Genomic DNA, 18,335 nt, shown 5'->3' on the forward strand with positions numbered 1-18,335 from the left:
GCTTACTTTCTCATATCCTTACACTCTTTTAAACCACATTTAGAGATAGGTGCAACAGCCTTGCTTCCCAGCACAGGTCCCAGAAGAACTTCTCTGCAAAAATATACCATTTTTCCTGTACTGCCTTTTAACCAATCTTTCATCCATACAGAGATCTTCCCTTCTAACCCCTATTGTCTTTAAAAGCCTTTGGTGAGACACTGTGGAAAGCCTGTTGGAAATCCAAGCAGGCTTTTATCAACCTCGTTTATCAACCATTTGTAATGGATCTCACTCCTGCTTGTATTCTCCTTTGTTGATTGCAATTCTGGATAATAAAATGAAATTAATTGGCATCACTATAAATTCTTTCCTTTTGATACTTAATACCAGTGTAGACCCAAAAGTGGCTGGTAATCACTGAAGTACATAATGATCTACTCTTCTTCACAGCCTCCAGCGCTCTTTCAGGTACAAAGGGACTAGAGAAAATTTATGGCAAAGCTTCATACTGCACCCAAACCAGCAGAATTCTGGGAAAGAACTATAAAATAGTGATTTTGACTTCTTTCCAGAGCTATTCCTGCTCTGCAGCTGATCTTTCAAAAAAGCAAATTCCTGACTAGATTCCTCCACTGTGTGTCCCTACCAGTGCACCATACCTTTACACTTTGTCCACATCAGGATCAGCTGCAAGCTGTGTTATGCAGAGAGGGCGAGTTTTCTGAGACTTACAGAAAAGAATTACAGAGTCTGATTACCTGTGATCCAAAACGGGACCATCAGATGGATCTTATTCAAGTGTCCCAGCAAATGGAGAGAGTAAAGGGTTTGCTCTATCTGAATTAATGCATGAATCACATACAAAGAGGTCAAGAGCTGGAGCTGGGTTTTTGGAGCACATACATTTCCTTCTGCCCCCATTTGAGTTCATGGCGTATTTCAGTAACAGAGAGAAAGACAACTTTCCAGGTTTTTTTAAAACATCATCTGAAGCCACTTACTTTGGCAAATGTCCTGTATCCTTCCAGAATGGGTCTGTAGCCTGTACACCGACACAAGTTTCCTGCATTGCCAGAGCAAAAGGATAAGGATTTAGTGTCTTTTGGTTAAAAATTTCTCTTCTTTTAGAATATTCTATTGTTTCTCACAAAAGCTTGTCAAATCTTGATACAGCTAATGAAAAAACTGGGAGGAGAAAAATTTTATCAGGAGTCTTGCAACAACCCTACCATCCCTTTTTGTTGAAATTTAAACTGAAATTCATTTAGAACAAATTCAATCTGTCTTATTCAGTATTCATTTATCTCAATTGTATGAGTCTAATTAGTATACCAACTAGTCTGTCTCCTGAATTACACAGAGATTGCTTTCTCCAGCATCATCATTCCTCTCAGATCACTGCTGGAAGCACAGTAATGACTCTAACCTCAGTAACAACAGCAGCCTCTCACAGGATTTACACAGTTGGATTCTGCCCCACTCCATCACTGCATGTTTCTGTCTTGGTCCTTGGCTTGAGGACATGTTCTCTGTCACCTCTGCAGGCTCTTGTGACAGCAATGAATAAACAAGGACACTTTTTAGGCCCTCAAGGACAGGCTAGTTTTTGGTCTGTTGTTAAGATTAGTGGGTTCCTAATCCCAGACTGAGGCCACTTGACCCTGCTTATGAACTATGGCGTCCACTTCACAGCACCTGGCCAGTCTCTGAGTGGAAAAGCTATTTCTTAACCTCACAACCATCAGCTGTTTTTAACAAAATGCATTAAATAATGGTGCACCTCCATCCCACTTGGGTGAAGCAGATATAATAAAAGCAGAACAGGCTGCACCCCTGCAGGGCTGTGAATATTACCTTGGAAAGCATCTTCGATGTCCTCCATGTGGGGCTCGGGGTTGTTCCGAAGCAATGTGTACATGGACATGACAATGCCTGGAGTGCAAAAGCCACATTGGGACCCATGACTTTTTGCTATTCTCTCCTGAGAGAAAGTGAAAACCACGATTAGCCTGTAATATCAAGGTGAGTTCATTGCAGTGCTTGTTTCTATTACACTTCTGTTAAAAGCAAAACCCAGTGTCACAGAGGAGCTAAGATTATCACCAGATGTTCTCTGTCAATTAATCTGTGAGACATCCTTCAAAGAAGTGGGCAGCCTGAAAAGTTTGCACCTTGGCTTAGAACTGAAAATATGACTGAAGGCCACTAGAAGATTCCAAGGGGATCAGGAGTTCTTCAGATTTACTATGCTAGGAAGGTTTGGGTCTACCTGCCTAGACCTGAGTTTGAATTTCAAAATTTAGCTGTCGGAATCTTCAGGCAGGAGGAGAGAAAAGAAGACAAACAAAGGTCAGACTGGCTGCCATCCATTCACACACATCAAACTTCTTTCTAACTTTGTTGTTTACTCCCTCAGATACTGGCACAAGTCCTATCCACTGTGCAAACTGGGATGAATTACGGTTTACCTTAAGGGCAGCTCCCTGACAAAGAGAGACAAGGCTGCATTGTAACACCTTGCTAGAAGAGCAAGGATGCACATTCCTGTCACTCCTTCTCACCAAGAATACTTTGAGACTCCTGAAGCATCGCTGAACCAAACCTCACTTCACTACTGCAGGGAAGGTTCCTAACTATGCAAGATCAGAAACCAAAGTCATTCGTGGAAAGCCATATAGGAGAGCCCAAACCTATCTCAGATTTCCTAGCTCCAGGTCATTATATTGGCTTTCCCCACAACAACAGCCTTCCCAGACCAGGATGTGGACCACATACAGCCATGCAGCCTGAGGAAAAAAAGCATTGGTAATTCAGCCAGGACAACATCAGTTAAATTGTTAGGGGCAGAACAGAGCTGTATCATTGCCTCAGGAGTTTGATTCTGTTACTTAGCCATGCATGCAAGTATGGATTGCTCATGTGAAGACTCAGCTTTGTGGCTTTGGCACTATAGTGGAGGTCCCAGTGTCCTGGAACACCTTTAATTAGCATAAGAAAACATGCATAGAGGGTTTTAAAGTTACCAGTATTATTAGCTTACCTGGGCTGGGTGCAGCCTGGATTTTGTGTTTCCTATGCCTTCAACAGTAGTTACAGCCACGTGATGCAGGGCACAGACAGGGAAGAGACAAGCATTGGCAGTATGGTGGCTAAAACAGTACATTAAGGTAATTTCATTTGACACTGCTGCTCAGCAAAGGAAAAAGGGAACAGGAGCAGTGAAAATACTCAGAAGCTCTAGCAGTGGACACAACAGGAGCATGTAAATAGATGTGATACAAGAATTAACTACAAGCCAAATCCTACACCACCCAGTCACCCAAAGTTCTAATCAACTTCCCTTGCAGTTTGAACTGGGCACATACCATAGGATTTCACCTAGATACAGCAACTTTAAACATCCTTAAGATGCATGTTAAGACACAGAACCCATATACCTAATTTTAAGGGCAGACTACAAATACCAAGATGCAGCTGGATGCTTGCAAAGTTACATAAGAGCCTGGAGTTCTCAGTCTTTCAGCTAGAAAGCTGCTTCTAGGTGGTAAACATGGGGGGAAAGTCTAGACTGAAGGTAAAAGAGAATGATGTTGCCAAAACTCGTATAAGAACTAGCTATTTTATCTCATTTCTATGAAGACAGAGTAATGACCCTACAGATATGTTATTCATGGCCATGCTATTAAGCAGAACCATTCAGAGGATCCAAGTTATAGTATCACCAAGCATTATTCCAAATATATTAAAGATTTCAGTGTTTTCTGTTCCCCACAGTAAAACTAAACTGGGGCCCATCTCTCTATCTCATCCTCTCTCTCTCTGCATTCCCCTTTTTGTTTGATTCCATTGTTTCCCCTTTCACTTAATTAAAGTGAGAACAGGTGGAAATTTTGTCTCAGGAAATAATTCTGAAGATTACAGTACAAGTAGAGAAAAAATTTAATATCTGCTGGCATACAGAAACAAGATTATTGATATAATACAATAAGGATTTTATCACAATAATCATTATATGGATTCTCACAGGAAGAAGTTACATTAGAATCAGATATTGCAGGGCACAAAGAAATAACTCCCTATCAGCATTGTGCAATGCTTTAAGAAAAATACTTTCTTATCTTAGCCTTCTGAGCTTATGTTCTGAAAGTGAAAAAAACATGTTTTGGCAGAAACATTCATTATATAACTTTTTTTTAAAAAATAGTACCATGTCTGGTATGTCAGGAACCTGGATCTGTCCCCATTTTATTTCTCTGCTGCAGAGTTCAGATTGCAAAGGATACAGGATTTTCTTCCGAAAGGGATCATACTTCGATATCATAACAGTGCAAGCACCACATCCACCTTCTCCACAGCCTAGTTTGGTTCCACACAGGCCCACTGAGAGAAGAGGAATTAAGGAAAACACAAAAAATGTTGGCAGAAACCTGCTCAAGTTGTCAATCAAGGCTGAGCAACAAGTTCTTGCTGGAAACAAAGCACTCATTTCTTCTGCTTAATAATTTAACATAAGCAAACTTTCAAAAGCTGGCATGTAACTATGGAGATCAACACCCAAACCCCTCATAAGGACACAGCCCACACTCCAACTCACTCCTAGAAATAAACAAAAAAATACCCTCAACTGCAACAGTGCCCACTTTCCATTACTCAGAAAAGGAAATGACATAAGGGAGACAAAGCATTGGTAATTGCTGAGCAGGAGCTGTTCAGGCATGCAGCCACATCCCTGAGCCACACAGTGACATCCTCTGTCAGCACCTCTTACTGGTGGGGCTTGACTTCTTCCTACACCTGGTGACTCCTAACACCCAGAAGGCTCCAAGGCAGGGCAGGCAGTCACTCAGGGCTACAAGTTACACAGTTTAGCACTGGCTGGGAGCTGCATTTGAACTGTTCACAAACTACCTGCATCTCAAAAGTCATGGTCTGGCCATCCCATTTCTGATGGCTTGCAAATTGATAGGGTGATAGGGACAAAACCAGCCAGGCACACTCCCCAGGAGCATGGGTCCCATAAAACCATAGGAGGGAGACACTGAGAGCCAGAACTCATGGAGATGCACAGTACCCCTGCACAGACACCTGGGAGCTCACAGAGTGTATGGCCTGGCTTAAGCAGATTCTTCCACAGACTGCTGAGCTCATGGTCATGCTTTAAAATCAGGAATTACATCAAATGTTCTGCAAAGGGAGTTCAGAAGAGAATACTTTGAGTCACTTCTGCTTAGATTCCTTCACTCATTAGAAGGTCATTAGACACTATTATTTATTGCAAAGAGGATTGGCCAATGTTGAGAGACTTTTGGTGGGGTAAAAATTAGCTGATTTCATTGGCAATGGACACATCAAATTGAGATAATCAGTGCCTTTCCCTACATCACAGAGCCTTTGGAAAAGCAAGAGACCTGATAGAGGGATCTCAATTCATCTTGACTTCACTGCAAACAGTATGGCACTGACCATTTCTAGAGAATCATAGAATCTGTTAGGAAGATCTTGGAAAAGATCTTTAAGATCACCAAGTCCAACCATAAACATGATGCTGCCAAGTCCACCACTAAACCATGCCCTTAAAGCCACCACTGCTTCTCATACAATCACGTGCCTCCTTGAGCAGAAATACTGTTTTCCTATGCTAGCTGATGTTTCTCTTGACAACAGTGCTAACCAGCCTCAATAAAGCATGTTTCTCCAAGTATTTGTCTGACCCTAACCAGACATCTACAAAGCAAGTTAACCAGAATGCTCATGTAGAACATCAGCAGGTTTTGAAGAGTTCAGATTCTCTCTTTACAAAGCTATTTACATTAGCTATCAACAAGATTAGACTTAAAAGTTCTAGTGGTAAGACAGGCACACCTAGGCACAAGAGTCATGCCACTTACATTTCCTCTTGACCTTTATACATCTATGGTATATTCAGATAAATAGAGTTGCTGATAGTTCTGTTGGAAACCTCAAAGAGGAGTGTGATTCATGTCCCTGTACTTCCTTCAGCTCCCAGACAAATGGAACACAGCAGCATGGTATGGATACACCAACACAGCTATGAATGGTTTGGCAGATGTACACACCCAGCTGGCCAGACAAAAACTCAGAAAACATGGAATGACACTACCTACAGAACTAGACCTGGTACAGCCAGCCTGGTCATCACAGCAATAGCTACTCAGCTCCTGAAGCTGTTCTGACTCACTTGTTGACCAGTTTCAAACAGGGGTGAAACATGACTGCTTGCATCTGGTCACACAAACATGCCCATGGTACATGGGGGACCCCCTGCCTCTGAGCCTGCCCCCCTGGGTCATCGGATAAACAGCACTGAATTATCAATTTATGGGATATTAGCTAGCCAATACGATGTTTTGGCCAGAAAACTCTTTATGATTTCTGTGGAACAAACTTAAATTTCCTTCAATTTTATTGCCATCTCATTATTGCTTCCTTTCCATCATAATACAATTCTGCAAAATTACAACTTTTTCCTTTAAAGTATTAATAAATCATTTAAAGGATATAGTTTGAAATTTGTTATTGTTTAAGCCTGGAATAGCAGCTGCAGTCTTTGCTAGCAAGAAATACCAGACAATGCAAAGCAACCCCCCCCCCCCCCCTTGTACTCTGTGCAGAAGTTCTGTCCAGTACTGAAGTGACAGAACAGTAAACAATTATGAAATGCTGTAGGCATTTAAAGCCTTCTGCAGTTTTTTTCTGACACTGGATACATTTTCTTCGTAGATAAGTTAGCAGGGTTGTTTCTGGGTCCACATCTTTTTCTACCACCTGCAAGAACAGAAAGATACTGATAAACACAAAATGTTTTACAACACAGGTAAGTTAGTTGCAAGGGGAAAGTTTTGTCTTTCTGCAACTTCTTTTCCAAAGCAGGGACCAAAATGACTGATTATTTCCGCAATGTTGGTTACGCATGCAGACACATTTCCTTGAATTTATTGTGTCAGAGTGAAGTTTTTACATCTGAGTTTTTCAGTCACGGCACACTGAACCAAATCTAAAAAAACCCTTCATCAAAAACAGCAAACAAACTTAGCAGTGAGAAGAGAAAGAACTGTGTTTTGTATTCAGATCTTTGGATCCTGACATGTCCCAAATGGTGTCTCATCTTTACTGACCCTGAATAACTGAACTCTGTCCCTTCTTTTACTATTAGAAGAGACAGGAAAAAATCAGATAAACAGAATGACAGAAAGAGCATCAGTAATAGATTTTGCGGAGAGAAAAACTCAGTAGTGGAAATTGTAATGTGACAACACAGGTGCAGCAGGATGGACAGCAAGTATCAATCCTCTGAAGTTTCTCCTTCTCCCCTAGTTATATTAAATCAATCAGTATTACAATAGTGGCCATTCTAAATGTGGGAATACAAAATTACAAGAAAGGAGAAATTTTTGCTGCATATTTTGAGCCACCTCCATCCTATTAATAAACCACACTATTAGAAGTTATCCATTAGACATAAAATAACCATTAAATGTTATACTTTAACCTCTGCCCAGTGGTCAAAAACCAAGGTTGTGCTCTTGCCTCCAAATGGCCACAGGGCTTGTCTTCCCCTTTTTCTGTAATTCATAAACTGTCAAGAAACTTTTCCAAATTTGCTGTGTGCCAGAATATAATCATATTCCTGGCTCTTATTTTATGCAAGTCCTAAGTACAATAATTACAATTTATTTAAATCAATCACTCCTAGTTTGAAGGGCAAATTGAAACAGGGGTCATTTGTGCAAGTATTTTTTACTTTTTTTTTCACTGATAAGAAATTTTTACAAGCTCTGTTCTTCTTCAGTTTTATGCCTTTGACACGTAACAGGGTAATTCTACAGAGATAAGGTTCATACTTCCTGTTTGAGTTCACCTTTTTAGAATTAACTGATAAAATTGCAAAACAAAACTGGTCACTTTTTGCACATCTCATTCCTGCACTGAGGATGATCTACAGGAATTCTAGTTTGGGAATGTCATATTGTAGATCATGCAGCACTTATTGCTGCTACTCAGAGCAGAGTGCCCCTGTTCCCTCACGTCCTGGATGCATAGAAAAAAATAAAAGTATGCAGTGGCTCTTCCATGATCATCTGGTTATGTCCCTCTGCAGCAGCTTGACAAACAGAAATGAGTAGGGAATTCCAAACATCCCTGCGACTGTGAGTGGACAAATGGCCTTTCAGAGCCATTCCACAGGCAAAACGCCTGCCCCAGCAACTCCCACTGTCACTGCCATGCTGAGTTTCTTCCTCATGTCTGTGCCAATGTCCATTGCAAACCCTTCCAAAGCAGCTTCCACGATAGCCAGGTACAGAGAAGAAACTTCAGAACAGTTAAAGACTATTCTGTGCTTATATCAAAGAAAATGTCTCAAGAGGTTTTCTTGAAAGAGTCCAAGAAGCGCTCAGTTATGTACTCAAACCAAGCAAATAAAGTTTGACCCACTGGCTTCTTTTCAGGAAGCAAGAAATACAAGACAGGCCTAGTCCTTCATCTTTCCCTTAACCACTCATCTCCATGTACTTTCAGTGATGTAAGAAAGTGTGAAGTCCCAAAGCCAAAGCTTTGCTCAACCTTATCAGAAAGTGTCTCCCACCATGTCCCAGACAATCCACACCCTTACTCTGTTCTAGCCAACAGCCCTGCATTGCTACTTCAGTCACTTCAAACGACTCCACTGGAGCCATATGTCTGCAATTCTGGCCGAGACTAGGGACCTAAGGGAGATAACGGGTAAGAGTTTGGAGAACATTCTGGATTAACACAAATCTCACACATCAGAGATCAAGGAGTCATTTGTCTTCACTTCAGATTCCCGGTGGGAGAATGTTTGCTGATAAGTCTCTCTTGCTGGGCACAGAGTTAAAATTTTTTGTTGCTCTTGCCTTTTGCTCATTTTTGTTGATGTTGGTTTGTCCTCCAACGTATCATTCCTCCAGTGGTTTGTTGCAATCACCTGCAGTGATTTGTTCTTAAAATATTTTCAAACCCCGTGGGTGGGAATAACATGTCTTGTCTGATGCTCAGTACAATATGATTCACAGCTCAATATCACAGTTCCTGCTCACCTTCCCCAGTGTCCTTGTACAGAAAGAACCTGAATTACATCCATTGCCTTCTATGGTTGCAGGATCAGAAAACTTAGATACTGCAGTTAAAGAAACATTTCTCTTTTGGTAGGTTACTGGTTTTTAGTGTTTGGTAATTTTTTTATTTTGGTTTTTTAAATCAAATGTCCTATTGCAGGTATATCACACTGACAACCACATTTTGACAATTTAAAACTGGATTTTACCGCATTTGGTAGCTTAATTATTAATCAAATGCAGAAAGAAACATTGTTGAAAATGACAGACAGTCAATGACTCTCAACAAATTTACTCTGTACTGCTGTGTTTGTATTACATGTCTGTTTGCCTACTGATTCTAGGAATTTTAAATACTCAGATCCACCTCAGCAGGGAGCCTAGTCTGCCCCTGCAGTTCTTTGTGCTTTTAAGTACCATACAGAGCAGGTTCTGAAGCAGTTCTTTACATCTTTAGAGAGCATGGTCTAGTTCAGAGAAATGTTGAGCTCACTTCCCATAATTTTATGTACAAAATTTTGATTTCAATTTTTTTTTCCAGGTTCTCTACCTGCCTCTCACTAATTCAGATAACTTTGCCTTTTCAACATAAAGCATCTTATTTAAATTATTATTCCCAGAAAGTTAGAGATTTATCAGTTTAAGAGAACAGTAGTTCGACAAGGTAAACAGAGGAACAGAAAGAGAAAACAAACGTTTCTAGTTAACCAAACAACATTCTAAGCTTTCCATCAGTTGGGGTCTACGAATGAGAAGCAGACTCTTTCCTGAAGGACAAGCTCCCATTCAATCACTAATCCCTGGTCACTCAGTAAGTTGCAAGAAGAGAAAGCGAAAGGTTTTAACTAGACTGCCACACTGCAGGTCAGACCAGTCACATGTAAAGGTCCCCTAGGGACCATGTAAAGGTCCCCTAGGGTATGAATATTAACCACACAATGTAAATTTGCTATTGGTCATGAGAACATTTTGTTCTGCTTTAAACCAGCACACTGAAAGCTTGTAAGTCACTGTTTATGTAGAACCCAGAGGTTCACAAGCTCAGAAAAATCCTGTATTTTAGCTGGTCCCATCAGCAATCAAATACCCACAGACTCTGAAAGCTGTAAGAGGTCTAATGTGGCTTCCAGCATAGATCCTCCTTTAGCATTCAGAATAGAAATATTGACTACACGTGTTTAAACTAAAATTACATGCTACATATGCATGAGAAAGACTTGTCAGCCAAGGAAAAGAAGTTGCCACGATTAGCTTTAAATTGAGCATGCTGATTTGCATTCTAGTCTAGGCAGACTATTAAGATAACTTTGAGTTAGTTGTGTGCCAAGCTTTATGCCCAGTGAAGTAAACAGGTGTTTAAAATAAACAGTCCTGAATGTAAAGTATGCTCAGCTGTTCCAAGGAGACTTTTCCTTGACAACAGTGCAGACTGGGCTAATGCAAGAGAGAATTTGCTGCAATCCATGCCATGTCCCTATCTTACAAACCCTCCCTTATCATGTGGTTTTGTACAGTGACAGAATGTCAGTGGCCCATTTGCAATGTCAAGCTGTCATGAATCCACACAGCAGTAACCTTTCCCACTGGCCATGTTATCACAGTGAACCAACTGGAATATTTAATCAGGGCCCCCGACAGATAGAGCCATATCCTAACTTAGAATCATAGAATACACTGATTTGGAAGGGACTCACTAAAACCATCAAAGCTCAGCTTCTGGGCCTGCACAGGACACCCCAAGAATCACACCAGGTGCCTGAGAGAGCTATCCGAATACTTTCTGAAGTCTGTCAGGCTTGGTGCTGTGACCACTGCCCTGAGGAACCTGTCCCAGTGCCCAACCACCCTCTGGGTGAAAAACCTTTTCCTAACCTCCCCTGATGGATGCTCTTTCCTCAGGTCCTACCACTGGACACCAGAGAGAAGATATTAATGCCTACCTCTCCACTTCCCCTCTTGCTACCTGCTGCTCCAGCAGAACTGCACTTCCAGGCACTTGTCACCACTCCTTCCATGACATAACCTTTCACGTGTAGCCATGTCCCAACAAACTTCACATACACTGCCACTGGGCAGAGTGCCCCATGAGCCCAATTCTCGCTCCTAAACCTGCATTTGGTGGGGTTGTAACTTGAGCCACTTCAGCAACACACACAAAGAAGAAGAAAAAAAAAAAAAGCCACTGGAGGCTCTGGGTAGAAGCAAGTGAAACCTGCTCCTTTAATGGAACTGCAGAACTGCCTGCTCCATGAGGCAGGGGGAAAGGATGCTGAGAGAGCTTTGACATTTAAATGACTTGGCACCATTGGTAATATAAATCATCCCTTGGTGGGTTTTTTTTTAGCCAAGCTGCTAAGATCACACTATGATAAACCCCTTTACACATGCACACTGTGAGCTTTGAGAGATGGCTTTTGTAAACAGGAACAGCAGTTCCATAAAAATTGCTGAAATGCTACAAGGCCAGTGTCACTCAAAGCAGGTTTATTGTGTGCAGGACACAGCAAGGACAGACAGAAGATCCAAGATGAGCAGGTTGTTCTCTGCTGATGGCCTTCAGGGCCTGGGCTGTCATTTCTCCCCTTCTCTGCCTCATCCCATGTGCATAAAAAGAGAGTCCCACAGGGCCAGCTCTGGGCTTTGACTAACAGACATTTTTATGTGTTAGACAAAAAGTTTTCTCCAGGAAGAAGGAGTTTTCTAACAGTTTACACAGAGCAGTGCTCTTGTAAGAACTGAGCACCAGCCAGTGCTGAAGCACCACTTGTAACTGCATGCAGGAATTAGTTTATGAACTCTTCATACCAACCATGAGAGGCCTAGTGGTTCTGAACCTCAGCTGATCTGGCACCAGAACTACAATTCTCTTTCATTAGGGCATACCAGGAAAAAAAAAAAATCAAACAAGACAGGACACTTGGCTTGTATCAGGGTCTGGATTGCCCAACACATTTGTGGCAACCTCCTAATGCAAGATCTAAAGAGCTCCATGTTTACCCTCTAAAACTTCACAGAGCACGAAGACAAGTTGATGGCGTGCCACCTGCTGACCACCACAGCAGAAAATTAAACAGATAAAATTCACAGACCATCCTGTGCCACAATTTCAATTAACAGACTCAATTAGCAAGTTACAATTAACTTGGAGTTTCAAGTTTTCATCTCTTTCGAGAAACAATGAATGGCTGATACGCCAATTAACACATATGAACCACTACTGGTCTGTGTGAACAAAGCTTTAGTTGTCATCCTTCTCTATAAAACCTGAGAACCAAACCTCGGCTCTACATCAGTATTACACTTAACAGCTCTATGACTAACTTTTACTGCACACTAGATAAACTTCGTTCTTCAGTAAACTGTTAATATTTCAATAAAACAAAACATTCATACTGAATCCACTAGTACCTTGGAAAAGTCTAATTCCAATTTGATTTGGAATACAAATTTATAACTAAAATCCCTAATTGTAGCCACACTCTCGTCAACATTTACACTTGATTAAACTACCATGAAAGACCAACAAAAGCAAAATGGATATTAGTCCTGTGCCAGTCTGTAAGGCAGGGCACAAAGCTTTTTAACAAACTGAGAGTATTGTGTGATCCTTCAAGGGATAAAAAAGTGAATTGTCTAGTCCAAACTTAGTACACCACACGATTTCCCCCTAAGTGGTGCACAGGGAAGGTTTGCAAACTTTTGGTTCCACACGAGTGGATATGCAGCCCTCTCCCCTCCCCAGGCTTCCCAGCAGGAAGCTGCTTTGGCACAAGTTCCCTTGCCCAAGTGTCTAGGCAAGGGGAAGGTGGGTAAGGCAGCTCAGAAACAGAATTAACTTGGTAGGGTGGTCAAAGAGTCAGCTTTGACTGTTTACAAGCCTTCAAAGAGGCCAGGCTGCATTCACAGCCAGGCAAAGTCCAAACTGAGGAATGGGGGCTCGGGGACAAACTGTTCAAATATGTCCATCATGTGCAATGAGCACCCCAGCCTCCTGCGAGACACAGTCACTCCTAAGGTTATTGTCAGGAATCAGTATAAGTTAATGGACTTTCATTTGGAAGAGTTTTCTAGCTTCTTAAATGGAAATGGAATAAACATTTTTCTAAATCCCTTTCAAAAATCAGATGTTAGAATTAGTTATTGAGCATATGAATTATATATGGATGCTTCCATTTGAGTTAAATTTTCCAGATCAGTTGTAAGTATTGAAATTATTTCTAGTAGAAATGCCTATATTAAGCAGTGCACACTTATTTAAAAGTCGTTACTTCAGAATTGTAATAAATTATTGCCGACAAATCTAAAATGTGAAAGGAATATTATGTAATTGTGTTACTCTCTGAATAATTCACAAGGTAAAGTCAAAGAAGAGAAAAAGCCATTTAGCAAAGCAATATGTAGTATTCACAATTTAATATTCAAAAGCCATGGAATATGTGTTCTTATCAGAAAACTTCAGAGGAGGAAGGAGATAACTAGAAAAGTAAGTAATCAAACCACAATCCAGGAGCAAGCCGGAGAGAAAGCTGGAATCTTCCTTACCTTTTTACCATTCACAAAGAAAACAAGTTCATCCCGTGCCTCGTTTGGAGCCATCCTGCACACCTCCCAGACTTCACTCAAACAGGGCCACAGACCACCCCTGTGAGAGCAGCCCTACTCCCCACAAGTGAGCACCAGCCACACCACAAGTAATATGAGTCTGCCTCAATGTTTGACTTTATTTCTACATCAGTGCCCTGTGAAACCTCATATTATATAAGAGGCCATGAAGAGGCGTGCCAGCTGTGTTTGGTTGGTGCTTCTGCAGCCCTAATGACAGAAAAGGAGCTGGAACGAGCAGAGTGACCCGCCCCCTTTTATACAGAGGATCACAATTCAGCTACATTCCCTTTAGATTATGCTGCCAGGCTTGGGGCATTGCCGTGTGCCACTGACACGGCTGCTAGCAAGGAATTCACAGGGTTTTGCAATGCAATGCAAACTTTGGGGTGGGGGGTGGTTCTCCCAGCTATCCTGTACCAAATATTGACACGAAAAAGCTGTTTACCTTGTTCTGTGCACAGCCATCCACCTGGCATTCACCACACAGAGGTCTCTAATGACAGCACTTGCTTATTTTAAAAACTTCTTGATATGTGCACATCTGCTGGTAAACTAACTGCAAGACTATTTCTCTATTTTTGCTTGCGGTTTTAAAGCTACAGCACCCTCTTCGTGGGAGGACATAATTTAAACAGGTATGTGTTTGTCCACATAAAAGCAATTCTAGAGAACGGGCACTCTGGTCCAGCACCTCAAAAGAAGTGCAGGACTCAGACCATAATGTTTACACTGGGCTCTTAAAGCATTTAGTCTTACCTGTTTTGCTTAATCCTTACATACAGGTTCCTAGGTGCACGTGGCCAGTGAAACAGAGGAAAATCAAGGATTTTTTTCTTCCATTTCCCTGGTGGTGGTTTCTTCTGGCTTCTCCATTACACAACCACACATTTTGTGTGAAGCCTTCCTTTTTTTTTTCTTCCAAAGGTGTTGGCAGAATCATCCACAGGCCCCTGCATATGACATGCACTCATTTAATGAACCGGATATCCAAACTGCTAGATCCAGTTTAAAATTCCACCACAAAACAGCACAGTTCCAAAGTCTCAAGGAAGTTTCCTAGCACTGTTCCTTATCCTGTCTGCTCCTTGCTGATTCTTATGATTTTGCTTTCCTTCTTCATTTTCAATAAGTTTTGATTAGGTTTTTTTATTATTTCTTGAAAATCCCTGGGAAAGCACTATATCAAAGTCTTTGTCTCAGGAACCTCTCTGAATAATTCATGAGATCACAAAACCTAATTAAATTACAATTTTCAGAAACAGTCTTTCCTTCAGTATTATGGAAAGATTTCACAGTGACTACAGAACATACATCCTTTTTACCAGCTTTCATCTTCTGTCTCATTTATTCTGTTTCCCAGGCTATACCCTAGAACAGCTATTTTATAACAAGTGTCAAACACTGTTTCAGCCTTCTTTACTGGCATTTCAGTTTGCTGAAAGTAGAGTTCACAGCAAACTTGTGCTTAACACCAGCTGCCTTAATCTAGGTTTTCAGTGAAGTTGTGTGTAGTGTAGCTGAACCAGTGCTGACACCTATTGTCCGACACCTCCCACTTTGCAATGTCAGAGTACTAGAAAAAACACTTTTCTCCAAGTAATCTTAAGCTCTGTTGCTTTTTATTTATGTGCAAAATTTACACAAGCACTACCCTCACGTAGCAAGCTTCAATGTCAAAATTAGTGTACACAAGATTACTACTCATTAATAGTTTTGTAATATTTCAAATAACAATTACTACATATAACCACAAGTAACGTGTTATTACAGCAATCTTAAAGCAACTAGCCATTACAGCATTAACACCAAAATTAAACTTGTTTAGTTTCCTAATCTGTGTTTTCCATAATGTATGATGCAGCTCTTGGGTTTAAAGAACATTTGCAGTCTTGTCATCACTTTTTCAAGGAAGCCCATACTCAAATTTTTGGCTAGCCTTGGTGGTAACATTATAGGTAAACTATTGCTTTCTGCTAAATCATTAAACAGCACCTTATGGTATTCCTTCATAGGAATTTGATCCATCAACCTACTATATACATAAGACAAAAATGAAGATAAATACAACCATGATCACGATCTCTATACGTAGATTAGATAGTATTTTAAAACTTCAGACCTCATCTCGACAGAGTCACTGGCCACACAACACCAAGTTCACTCCTTCTCTCACCACCCTGATGAGATTGTCTATTGCTATACCCATTTCAAAGGCAGAGAACCAAGACATACAGAACAGGAATTTTCCTAGAGCTCTAAATAACTCTGGAGCATGAAAGCGTGTGCTATTGAAATCTCTTGTCCATTTTTTGAAATCCCACCTGATCTGAAACAGAACAGAGGATTACCAAAAATCAGAGAAAAGAAAGTGAAAGTTAAAAGAAGCCAACTCACAAAACCCTCAACACAGAACTCCTTTAATGGAGCTAAAATGGAAAACTTTCCTCAAACAAAGATTACTTATGAGACAAAATATTCTGACTTACCAGTCAGATAAAGTCTAGCAGGTTTCCCATTTTAGAAATCATCCTTTTGCCCATTCATGACTCTGAGATGGGAATGTTTTAGAAGTTGAAAATTCCTTGCAGTCTCATTCACTCACTAAAGAGCTCAGAAAGCAGTTGATATTAGTCAAGAATACATATTTTTTTAAAAAGTAGTTGACTTTCCTCATTCTGACTAGTTAATCCTGCTGACCTGGCTGTTGCAATCATCATCATCATCATCATCATAATAATAATAATAATAATCTGTTCTACAGATGAACACATGTGTAGCTCAACAAATACAGTGAAATTTATGGAAACACCATTTCTGCCAGGAGTTTACTGCCAGAATTAGGTAAAGGGATTAAAGTACAACAAGGAAACAATGCCAGGGGTAATAAAGGAGAAGATTTAAAACAAACAGAAGTGAGAAGATTTATTGCTCTGTTCTCATGTTCCTCTTCCAGGAAACAAGAAAAGTACAGATGGGTCTGAAGAGAATTCTATGAAGGGATTTATGAGGCGCAATTTTTAAAGCAAATACAAAGGAAAGCAGAGTTCAAGTAAATGCTTGAATGCAATACCACCTGTATCAAGCTTCCAGTGTCTGCACACTCACTCTGTGTGCCCACTGCTCCTCCGGAGCCACTGTTGCTAAACCACTGTGGACAGAGTCTTTCCCCTGAAGTGGAAACAACCTATTTGCTTTAGTTCTGGTGATCCCTCTCCTGTTGGCTTGTATATTTTTTGTGGGAGTACACACTGGACACTCTTCAGGGATCTCAAGAAGTCTCCACCTGCTTTATCAGGGTCGGCCATGAGGGCATACAAGGTTAATTACAGCTGTACACACCATCTCTTACTTTATAAAAATCCCTTCAGCTATTGGTGGTTGTGGTTTTTGTTCTGACTGTGATCTGCATGAGTTTAAAAAAACCCAAAACATCATAGAGTAATGATTAAAGATTGAGTGTAAAGACAGAGTGTGTTGCCTGAGGATGTTTGTTCTTCTCTTTGGCATCACCTATCAGCTGCTGGTGAAGACAGGTTCCTGAAAGAAGTGGGCCTTTTATCTTACTGGATAGGGACATTCATCCTTTATTGCCAAAGTCTCCAAAAAGAGCTCAAAGAAACAAAACCATTTGGGATCCTAATACAGACAGTAAGCTTAATACTCTGCAATAACAAAACACTCCAAAAACCCCCAACCAAACACCAAAACCCAAAAAATATCCACATAAAATCACCATATGATTATGAAAGTAAGGTACTGCACATTTTTTCAAAGGCATTTCTCAGAAATTAAAAAAAAAAAAAATTATGTTCATGCACTTTCCTATTGAGTATCTAAATTCCTTTCTAGTTACAGATAGAGATTTGAGAAAGATCATCGTCACAAAGCAAACATAAATTTGATTTCCTCATTGAGGTTTGTGAGTGGATGCTACCTCATTATTCATGAATCACTAATCATTCAGTGTTCAGCTTCTAATTGTACAAATATTGTCTAATTGTCCAGATTTATTGCATGAATTATGATCTCTTCACCTGCTTTTGAAGATGGGTGGAGTTTAATTATAGGTCTTTTCTTTGTCCTACCACCTGTCTTCCTATGAGAGCAAGAAATGAGCAAGGTTAGCCAATTCAGCCTTCTGTTGAGGAGTCCTGGTTATCACTATTCTCCACAACAATTAGGAAAGCATGACTTGTTTCAATTCATTCAGTGTTTCTTCCATTGCCTACTTCCAGTGGCCCAAACAAAGGATGTTTCAGATATCTGACCTGAAAAGCAACTTCTTTTCAAGCAGGCTTGTTAATGTGTGTTCCTTGTCTTCAGCAGCCCTAAACTTGACACCTATCAGTTGTCTTTTACCTGCTTCCAGGCATCATGTGAGAGAAACTTCCTATACCTGTCCTGATAATCTAACTCAATAAAATCTTTTTTTTCTTTTCTTTCTTTCTTTTCTTTCTCTCTCTCTCTCTCCCTCTTCATCTGTTGACATTTTAGGAGCATCTTTTGTATTTAAACATTATAACTCTGTCCCAGAAGGAGCCAGAGTTCACTTGCAGACACTGGCTGTTGCCCCTGTCACAGGTGGAAGCATTGTCTCCAGTGGGAATTTCAAGGACAAAAGGGGAGGGAAGCAGCTGCAAGAACCACATGGAG

At 40.6% G+C, this 18,335-nt stretch overlaps 1 protein-coding gene across 2 annotated transcripts in view; it reads right to left on the bottom strand.

The window, feature by feature from the left end:
- The window catches only part of XDH (xanthine dehydrogenase), a 48,272-nt gene extending 33,640 nt beyond the window's left edge, over nt 1-14,632 (bottom strand). Inside the window, exons 1-6 of one of the 2 annotated variants that reach the window (XM_066178144.1) lie at nt 14,439-14,632; nt 6,711-6,768; nt 4,266-4,362; nt 3,023-3,131; nt 1,837-1,963; nt 984-1,045 (exon numbers count right to left, since the gene is read on the bottom strand). In XM_066178144.1, the coding sequence (XP_066034241.1) occupies nt 984-1,045; nt 1,837-1,963; nt 3,023-3,131; nt 4,266-4,303 (336 nt within the window). In that variant the 5' untranslated portion in view covers nt 4,304-4,362; nt 6,711-6,768; nt 14,439-14,632. Of the gene's footprint in view, nt 1-983; nt 1,046-1,836; nt 1,964-3,022; nt 3,132-4,265; nt 4,363-6,710; nt 6,769-13,619; nt 13,831-14,438 lie in introns of those variants that run through there. The other variant, XM_066178142.1, reaches the window with a different exon arrangement.
- Between the last annotated feature and the right edge of the window lie 3,703 nt (nt 14,633-18,335).

This window comes from Chamaea fasciata, unplaced genomic scaffold, assembly GCF_029207755.1.
Source record: "Chamaea fasciata isolate MVZ Bird 193981 ecotype frontalis unplaced genomic scaffold, bChaFas1.0.hap1 SCAF_3, whole genome shotgun sequence".
NCBI lineage: Eukaryota > Metazoa > Chordata > Aves > Passeriformes > Sylviidae > Chamaea > Chamaea fasciata.